The 10,465-nt window shown below is 39.6% G+C and overlaps 1 protein-coding gene across 1 annotated transcript in view; it reads left to right on the plus strand.

Annotated features, from left to right (window-relative positions):
* Positions 1 to 10,465, plus strand: part of FARP1 (FERM, RhoGEF (ARHGEF) and pleckstrin domain protein 1 (chondrocyte-derived)) — a 175,508-nt gene that overhangs the window by 111,523 nt on the left and 53,520 nt on the right. Inside the window, exons 5-9 of the mRNA XM_009333330.1 lie at positions 29 to 126; positions 4,853 to 4,967; positions 6,141 to 6,288; positions 8,979 to 9,074; positions 9,589 to 9,752. Of these exons, the coding sequence (XP_009331605.1) occupies positions 29 to 126; positions 4,853 to 4,967; positions 6,141 to 6,288; positions 8,979 to 9,074; positions 9,589 to 9,752 (621 nt within the window). The remainder of the gene's footprint in view (positions 1 to 28; positions 127 to 4,852; positions 4,968 to 6,140; positions 6,289 to 8,978; positions 9,075 to 9,588; positions 9,753 to 10,465) is intronic.

Here is a 10,465-nt window from a genome sequence, read left to right on the forward strand (position 1 = left end):
TAACTCTTTGTTCATTTTTGTTTTGCAGGTACCTATTTGCATTGCAAGTGAAGCAGGACCTGGCACAGGGAAGGCTAACGTGTAATGATACCAGCACTGCCCTCTTAATCTCACACATAGTACAGTGTAAGTTCCCTTTTTCTTCTTTCCAGGAGGCTAAACAGGATGATTGGTTGGACATTCTTTGCTGGGTTACCTGTTAGTAGCTGCTGTAGGGACAGGTTTAAGCCATACGGACAATTTATTGTATTTCTGTATAATGGCATTCAAACACAGGTAATTTACTTTTTCAAATAACAGAGTTTTATTTGCATTTTTAAAGCACTGCATTTGATAGTCTGCCTAGGATATTTTAAAAAGCAAACTTTGCAGGCAGCGGCAAACAGGTTGAATTCTTCTCCTGCATTCCTGTTTTATCATACTTTGTATCATGTCAGCAGAGCATTCAAATTCCTGGAGATCTGTATGCTGTCTAGAGAATGTAGTAAATAAACATGCTTAGAATGCCAGACTAAATCACAGTCCTAAGAGGAAACTGATAGGGAAGAAAAAACCAACAGATTTTAAGCTTCTTTTTTTAAAACTGCAAAGTATGCACAATAAGACTGTTCAGTAGAATCATATATTAACTTTGTTCATCACATCAAAGCTTCTTTTAGCTTCCAGATCACTTGAAAGGCAGCGTATGTTTTCCATTTTGAGACTTTATGGATACTCATCTTGAGAATGACATTAAGAAAACACACTTAGTAGCATGTATAATGGTCGTAATAGACCATTGTTTTGAATGGTCGTTGTACAATTCAGTATTGTGTATTTCCACTGAAATGCTGTTGTATGGAAATTTCAGTCAACAAAGACATTCAGCAGCTCTGTAGTGATGAATAGATAAATCTCGTGATCCTTTGTCATAGTCTGAGTGTTAGGGCAGTTTCTTGTCAATCGCTGTTGGAAAGGCAGGTATTGCATGGTTTTCTATTTGCTGTGGTCATCACTGCCCAGTGTGACTGAATAGCAATAAGAAGCTGTACAACAGCCTCTGAAATTCTGTATTCCTCATACCATTTTAAAACTGAGTATTTCTGCAGCACAGACTTAAAAAAAGAAAATCCTTGGCTAGCGAGCTTTTTATGTCTTATACGGTGTCCAGCACACCAACTGCAGTTCTTTCCTTGGTTAAGCTAGTTCTAACTTCCTTTCATCTCAGGAAAACAGTCTTGATCATTAGGGGGAAATTGAGTATCATTTGTTACACTGCATTCTAAGAGGGTGAGTTTTTCTACTAAATGTCTGTGCACCACAGAAAAATGTTGGGGAGAGGACACCCTAACCTCATGTGGGTGTCTATTCACCCAGAGAGAGACCTAGAGAGGTCTCTATTCATTTGAGGTATTGCTTCATGATCATCCTCTCTTGAGCTCTTATACTTTATATGCATTATTCTCCTTATGATTTCTACTGAGATCCTATTTCATGTCTTATCTCTTACTGATTACTCAATTAAGTTCTTCACTGAACCATCTACAGCTCTGGTGTTTGCTCACAGTGCACCTGCTACCTTGTTTTCCTAAAGCAACAGCATAAGAGGATAAAATGCAGGATGTCCTTTCACCTTTACAAGCTGTCCCTTTCCCTTCTCCCCACAGTCAAACTCAAATTTAATTCAGTGTTTTTTCAAAATTCTTCCATTAAACACCTGGCCATTCCCCCGACACACCTGTGCAGGCTGGCAAGAAGCATTCATTTCAAAGTGTGCAAAAATGGCAAATCACCGTGATTGCTCTTACACTGCTGAGATGCTTTATACTGTTGGATTAAATAATTTTCCTCAGTTGCTGGAAATGATCATGATGCATTTGAAATCTTTCTAGTTCTTTGTCCCCTTTACCTGTGAGCTAGAGGTGCTGAGTGATTCTGAACTGGGATTTTAGAAATCAACTAGTACTCTCCTTATGGGGAAAGTAGGGTAAGATACTTCTGTACTGAAAAATTGAGTTTTTCCATCATGACAGGAGGAGAGAGGTGAGAGATTCATCATGCAGAAATGAGACAGTATTCACAGAATCTGAACTGCCATTAAGGACAGAGGGATGCTGTGCCTCATGGTGCACCTGCAGTGCGGCTTCCCCTCGCCGTCTCCTGACTGCAAGCTGGACTTTTTTTTTGCTGTTCATGATTTTTCCCCCTCTCCCTTTTTTGTGTAACAGTGTTTGCTAGAAACCTCTGCTAGAAGTTTGCGATTGGCTCATTTATTTATCCATCTTGTGTCTCATGAACATTTTTCTGTGAAAGTTTTCTCTGATAAGAGTCTCTAGCTGCATCTTACCCACACGGCTGTCTTTTGTATTTATTTTCTCTCTAGCTTATTATTCAGTAGCAAAAAAAAAATTACTTATTTGTCTGCAACAAAAATAAAACTCTACATCTGATAAGAGTAATGATATCAAAGTGGAAAGATTGAGAATGCAGGAGATTAGGTACTGTATGACTTATCGATGCTGTGCCTACGAGCGGTTTCTATGGGGGATATCTGATTCCAGGAGGCCCTTCTATTATGTGTACAAGCTTATGTCAATGTTATAGACTGTAATTTATATGAAATCATAATATGACAGCAAATAGGTTTCTATTACATTAGCATGTATATTACAGAATGAAATTTATATTTGAAACATTCTATTTAAAAATACCTTAAAAGCATTGTGGAAAGTGTTAGAAGTGAGGGGACACTTTGATACTACAAATGATGCAGTAAAGTGAGTGTGTGAAGTAAGAAGATGGACTGATTAAAGGAAAAGAGCTGAAATACAAAGCATTAGACATATCAGAAGTGCTAATGCAGACAGAATACGGCGTGGTGTAATCCACTTGCAAGACAAGAGAAAAGGGAGCATCAGTGGAAATCAATCTTTGGCTAAAAGACACGAGAAGATTTTAAAGAAGAGTTATATGTGAGGCTGACTATTCAAAATATAACTCCCTCTCTTCCTAGCAGGAGTGGTACTAGAAAGGCATATAAGGTGGAAAAGGAGGGCTAAGGAGAGAAGTAAAAGCTGTTGAGTATGGGGTCAGAGAGAACAAATTCAGAAGTAACTTGAAAGGCAGGAGGACAATTTTGATAATGGATTTGCAGTTGACAAATGCAGAGAACATTATAGAAATCATGTAGAGGTGAAATAAGAGTCTTCTGTACTCTTGGTGCTGAAGAAAGCCCTACAGAAGGTGGTTTAACTCCATCCGTGTACAAAGACGTACAGGGTATGAACTGCATTTTAAAGAATCAAGGCCCATGTTATTTGAGGTGTTGCAAACCTAGGTGGGCTTATGGCTTCATTAAAGAAGAGAAACTCGCCTTTCATTTGAGTTAGGGTTGAAGACGGACCCTAAAGATTTGTGACTCTGGGGCGAGTAGAACTGGAGTGAGGGAGTTGCTTCTGAGATGGGGACAAGAGGGACATTTTCCAAAGGAGAATTCTCAAAGATTCTGCAGTATTTCTACTGTCTCAAGGAATGATTCAGAGCAAATGGGATGAGGGAGAGGGTGGAAGTCAGACAGTTATCAACTCTTTTCTACCTCTGACCTCCAAAGTATAAAAAGTCATCGTGTGGCTGCAGGCAATTTGGGTTGAAAGGTTACTGCTCTGTCATTCATAGATGCTTTGGTCCTCATCTTCCCTGCCTACACAAGGTTGTTGCACCCCCTCTGCATTTGCAGGTACATCTGATCCCAGGCAAACTTTTGTCAGAAATCACCCGCAGTGTTTTAAACATCATCTGAAACCTTTGTTTTTTCTAAACTATCTTATTTTGGACAGAACTGGATTAAGGGATCATTTACATGGGTGGAACTGAGGTGAGGATGAGGCAAGGATCTGAGCTTGGGTCTGTGACATCCTAGGTCAATTGTGCAACATCGTGTCTGACCTGGAATTAATTTGAGGGCGCTGCATTGTAATTTCACTGACATTATTAAGGTAGCAGCCTTTGTTGTAGCATTGTTGCTGTTATTCCAGCAGGTTTGCAGGCAGAGGCTGCTACGCTGTTCAGAGAAAAAGCTAATAGCAAAATTTTCAGAGGCATTCCAGGAATAGTAGGCAACAAGATAGTAATCTGGGACCCACACATAGATTGTCTGCCCCCCCTCAAAAAAAGGAAATCTCACTGAATGGGCTGCAAAATGGAAGGTGGGTGTGACATACTGTTGCACACACGGTATTGAATAACTGCAGCAGATGGGAGCAACTTTGAGGAGGAGGGAGACAGAATGTGTCTCAAACTGCTGCAAAATTAGAGGAAGACAAATGTTTCATAACCCCATGAGGTGAAATACATGCCTGCATTCAAACAAGCAAACAAAACCATCAAACCATCTCTTTTCAGATTTTACCCCGAAGATTACAGTGTGGGGCATGGGCCTGGGGAGGAGGCTTGTGCTTGGCTGCTCCAGGGAAAGGCACCTGAGCACCACCATGTGTGTGAGAGAGATGGATGTGTTCTGCTGAATTAGTGCAGTCGTCCCTGTCACCTCCCCCCCTTATCCCGCACACAAGTCAAGGGAGCGCTGTGATGGCTTCATTTGTTCAGTTGACATCCAACAGCTACTTACTTGGTTGTGGTGGCTGGGAGGAATCCTTGCGCTGCTTCTCACATATCAGATACCAACACAGAGGAGAAGGGAGGAATGTGTGGAAGATAACGTAGTGGGAATCTGAATCATAAAACCATAACACAGCTTGCAAGAAACTATGTTTGCTTCTCTGCCCTCTTCCCAGCTGTCTGCACCTTTTGGATTGCCTGAATAATTCAGATTTAATACAATGTTTTAATGGACTTTTCTTAAAATTCTCCATAGCTGAGATTGGGGATTTTGATGAAACCATAGATCGTGAACACTTAGCGAAGAACAAGTATATACCTCAGCAAGAAGCACTAGAAGACAAAATCATGGAATTTCACCGTAGTCACATGTAAGACATTTTTGTTCTTGTTATTTGCCTTCTTTTCCTTTAGAGTAGTTCTAACTGTAAATATATGCTAGATCATAAGTGCAAAAGAGATTTGGACCTCTGAGTTTCTCAAAGGTTACTTCTCAAAAAACGTTCAATGAATTTCCTGAAGGTTTCTCCTGCCTTTCTCCCATCATCATAACAAGATGTTTAAAGAGCAATTGATCTTGATATTCTTTCAAGTATGCCATTATTTTACAGTCTATTTCATACAAAATGCTTCACTGCTGATTTTGTGCATGCAGGTACGATTGCAAATGATGACTGATCAGTCAGGCACTTCTGACAGCAGTCTTTTTGATTTCAAGGACATTGAATGTTGCTTTTTCACCTTTCCATGCTGTATTTAGAGATGGGTGAAGAAGGGGTTTAATGATAGTTTTAGGAAGAGCACAAAGTGCTTGCAGAATTAGGGATTTGGGGGAATACGATTCAAGACGATGATGCAAATTGGTATCCTAAGGCCTGGAGAAAAGACTAGTAGTAAGAAGATGGTTAAAAGAATTACAAATAAGGCATAGAAAGGTATTTTTTTGCTGTCGAGAACACGTCAAGACTTGAACAATTTCATTTTGAGCTACACTGAATTAGATATGAGTGGTAGGGAGTTCTATAGCAGTAGTAATCAGAACTTTTGCATAATTTTGTCATGATTAATTTAGTGCTTATGGGTTCCCAACATTTATGTTGAAGTTTTCATGTCTTCTGTTTTACTTCATTTTGGTATTGCATTCACTTTCACAATGAACAACATCCTTACACACTTCTGTTTATGATTTTTTTTTTTTTTAAGGAATATAGCATGTTTTTCCAATGGAAAATACAAAGAGAGGTAGTGAATTCTGTTAAACTTAATGGTTCAACATCTAGCTGTATCAGGTGTCTCAGAATTGGAGCGATCAAGATTTCTAATAGACTGTAAAATCTGTGGATTCTTTGGTATTGGTTTAGACTAAGATAAAGTTATTGTCCTAGCTGATATAAATCTGGGGACATAGAGCAACCATACGGATATTATACCTCTGACAGGTTTCAGTCTCTTTGATGAAATGCCTCTTTGTTCTCTGGAGGACCTGTTGATCTCTATTAAAAGGTGTGAAGAATTTGTGTGTCTTCTCTCTTTTCTTTCTCAAGGGGACAGACACCAGCAGAGTCTGACTTCCAGCTTTTGGAGATTGCCCGTCGGCTGGAGATGTATGGAATACGCTTGCATCCAGCCAAGGACAGGGAAGGGACAAAAATCAACCTGGCTGTTGCCAACACAGGCATTCTGGTGTTTCAGGTTAGAGCTGCTCAGGACATGACTTGGTACTTTATAAAGCAGAGAGATTTCTTACAGTGATAAGAATTCAGGACCTCAACCATGTCTAAAAGAATTTGGCTGGGAAAATTCAGGAACTTCCCAATTTTTTCTAACAGTGACCTTAAACCTTTTATAGCTGCATTAGGTCCTTCACTTCCAGGGACTCTTACCTTGTTTGCATGCACAGGGTAGAACTCTATCTGCAGCCACAATGTGCTGTTCAAGATGCAAACTGATCCACAGCTCACAATTTGCAAGTTAGTCATGCTGACACCTCCTACATATAGGAGCAGGTAGGTCTTGCAGGCATAGTGCATAATAAATGGGTGTGAAGCAGGGACAAATAAAACAACAGACAACTGGAGTACATGGAGAAGGATGTAGGAAATGAATGTAAGCTCTCCGTAGCATTACTTTGTCAGAGTTTTTACCATTTTCTTGACCAGCCTTGGCCATTCTACCTTTGCTGAATCCATGAATCTTACTTGTTTCCCTAAAAGATCCAAAGTATTTTCCTTACATTTCTTTCCTCTCCTACCCAGTCAGCCTAGTAAATGTTCGTGAAGCATCATTAGTAAATTTATCAAATTCTTGTTCTGCAGTTCCCCTTAGGTAAATAAAAAATGGGGCTTTTACATTTGTGAAGGTACAGATAGTCAGCTGGTGTAAACTGCTTTCACTTCAGATGAACTTATGTCTACTGGCATCCAAAATGCTACTTACCTCACTGTGTGTTAAAAACAGTAAGTAAACTGTTCTTTAAAATGTCCATTTTTACAATTGTCAGAAAAGACTATTCTTTTTAACTGTTTGACTTCAGTTAAAATACTAGTGTTTCCAACCTTATAAAGTACTTAGAGTCCTTTCATTAAGAAAAACAGCAGCAACAAAAAAACCCAGAAATGTCTGACCCAAATGCTCTGAGATCTAAATTATAAAAAAAAAACCAAACCCAAACCTGCTCAACTAAATGGGTTGCTAGTAAAACCCCAAAACTGAAGCATAGCTTGAAGCGTGAGAGCACCAGGATGTTGTTAGAAATGCACATAACTCAAATAATTCTATGTTCAGGCCCTTCCCCTGCTCCCCCACAGTATTTTCATCAGCTGAATTAATGAATTGCAAAGCCTTATAAATGAAGACTGTCTTACAGCTGAAAGTATGTGTCCACACAAAACAGCACGGACCTCACCGAGTCCCAGCAGACAGCTGGGATCCTTCCGTAAAGATGTAGCTGCTGATTGAAGGCCCAAAGCCTGATTTGTAAAGCTCTAAAACTCAGTCATCTCTTCTTGTCCTGACGTGTTTGGGACTTTCAAAACAGGTTTTTTTTGAATTTTCAGAAAAACTTGGAAATTTTGCTGGATCAAGCTCTAAGACTGCATGCTGAAAAGGAAGTCAGGCTCTGACCTGCTGGAGGCCGCCCAGCAACTGGCGTCTGGCAGTAGGCTTAGGGCTGCCTTCAAGCACTTCATAGGGCAAGAGCCTTAAGTTCATCTTTTTATTTTGGATATAACTGAGAGAAATTGAAACATGAAGACCTCATTAGAATGACCTCAAGGAAAATAAAGGTTCACTCACAAATGGCATAAGCAGTACTCAGACTTATTTTAAACCCTGCCATTTATTTAGAAATCAGTGTCAGTGCTGCTGAATATTCTAAGGAAGATTAATTATGTGATTCTTAGACAGTAGGTTGACTTAGCAGAGATCATCATACTGTCATTACTCCTACATCCGTCTGGTGACGGCGCCCAAATCAACGTGGGTTTCTGCATTTAGTAATCCTATAGTAGCTTTCTGAAACTTCTGTGCTGTGCTGTAGGCATTGTTTGTATTGAAGTCTTTACTGAACAAACTACTGTAATGAATATTTTAAAATAATACCTCCAATACCTTCTAACACAGATTAAGAACAAGAATTCTGGGGAGTAGGGACTAATGAGGCAGTGGCTGGGAATTGTATTTTGAAGATAATTTCTCTCAGACTTCCTGTTTGCTTCTGGTTTTTGATTGCTTTTTTGGGGGACTTTTTGTCATTTTGTGACTCTTCAGAGACAAGTAATTTATTTAGGTTCCTTTTACTTCTGTTGCTCCCTATGAAAGGTCAAAATACTCACAGTATTTTGCACTTCCAATACAAAACTTTCAGTTGCTGTTTTTTTCCCCCCAGTTAAGTGATATTTAAAGGGGTGTTTATTTTGCCCTGTAGACAGACAAAGAGGAAAGAAATCTACCCATCAAAGTGAGGTGACCATATTAGGTGTCTGGATTCCCTGCATTCTCCGTAGCTGGTAGAAAGAGAAGGAGGCACCTCTGGGAGGTGACTTAGTCCACTGAAAATCAGTCTCTGCACAGTGGAACAAGATAACATCATCTGGGCAAAAGCTGGGCCACCCTGTTTTGTGCAGTGATACTGGGTTGGATACTTTCACATCAACTCAGTGTACCTAGTCCTATAAATATGCAAGAGTTTAACCATAAGTACCTGCCTTCAGTCACAGCACCAGATGCTTATGGTTTGCATTATCAGAGGATGAATGATAAGAAATATCATAATTTCAAGTTAAGTGAATAGATGATTAATTTATGACAAGCTTTCTTTAGTGGTTTTGATTTCTCCATTCAGATCTGGAATGCTTAAAGTCTGCTGGCTTTGTTCTCTGCAGGGTCACACCAAGATCAATGCCTTCAACTGGGCTAAGGTTCGAAAGCTGAGCTTCAAGAGGAAACGTTTTCTTATCAAACTACGGCCTGATGTGAATGTAAGTCCTTGTCAGGAATTGATGAAGTTGACAAAAGGTTATTTGGTAAATTTCTACTCACAGATCAAACGTAAGTTTTTATCACCTCAAGAAGATTTTTTTTTTTAATTAATTGCTTATGTTCACTGTTGGTATTGCACACATCAACCTGGCATCTCAGGTGAGCAGTCCCAGCAAAGGAGATGTAAACTGAATGTCACAGAGTCATCTTCTGGCTGCAACTCTGGTACTATATCATCAATTCTTAAGTTATAGCATAAACCACCTCTTCTCATTAATGTTAAGACCGCTGCTTTATCTCTGTAATATTAGTCAATGAAAGGAAGTTTGAGCAATAGCTCTGATACTGCCAGGCAGATCAGTGATGTCTCAAAGTGGGAAGGATAGGGCCTGTTAAGCCTGAAAGCAAATGAGTTGGGAGGAAGCTTTTTTTGTAGCATAGCACCTGTTTTGTCAATGCATCTCTGTAATGTGTGTTGCTTGCTTACATTGCAAACGCTATCTCAATTTTCAGAGTTCATTCCAGGACACCCTGGAATTCCTTATGGCCAGTCGAGATTTTTGCAAGTCTTTCTGGAAGATCTGTGTGGAGCATCATGCCTTTTTCAGGCTTTTTGAGGAACCTAAACCAAAGCCTAAACCTGTTCTTTTTTCTAGAGGTTCATCATTTAGATTCAGGTAAGACCTACATTCTTCTTTCCACCTTTGTTGCCTCCCCATTTCAAAATCACATCCATAATGATCTAGGATTAAACATATTATTTTCAGCTCCCCTTTTTTACATTGTAGTTTGCTCCTTTATATTTTCCATTGCATCTTCTCAGCCAGAACAGTGCAAAGAACACAGTAGGGAAAAAGCCTGCATTCATTTTGTAGTAGCTGTTGCAAAGTAGCTTTCTGGAGATAAGTTATAAACTATATAGGTTCCAGCTGGTTTCACATAAGAAAATCCACCTGTGTCCTAAGCAGCACTACCTAGCAACTTTTTGGCACTCTTTGGATCCTCTGCTTCTAGGATGGGGTCTTTCCTATGTATCAGAGTAGAGATTTGTATTTTTGTTGCATGTCCCTGTAGTAAACCCACCTCTATGCAGTTAAAAGCAATGGCTTGTCTTTATGCTGAGACCTTTATGCTTGCAAAGGGTTTGTGTGAGATGACCACTTATGCTAAGACCAAGTCTACCTGCGATATTTTTAGAGCTGTAGACAGGTGTCGTAGTTTAACCTCAGTTGGCAACTGAGCACCACGCAGCCGTTTGCTCACTCCCCGCGACCCCAGTGGGATGGGGGAGAGAATTGGAAGAGCACAAGTGAGAAAAACTCATCAGTTGAGATAAAAACAGTTTAATAATTGAAATAAAATAATAATAATAATACACAAAGCAAGTGAT

The sequence above is a fragment of the Pygoscelis adeliae genome, unplaced genomic scaffold (assembly GCF_000699105.1).
Source record: "Pygoscelis adeliae isolate BGI_AS28 unplaced genomic scaffold, ASM69910v1 Scaffold48, whole genome shotgun sequence".
Taxonomy (NCBI): Eukaryota; Metazoa; Chordata; class Aves; order Sphenisciformes; family Spheniscidae; genus Pygoscelis; species Pygoscelis adeliae.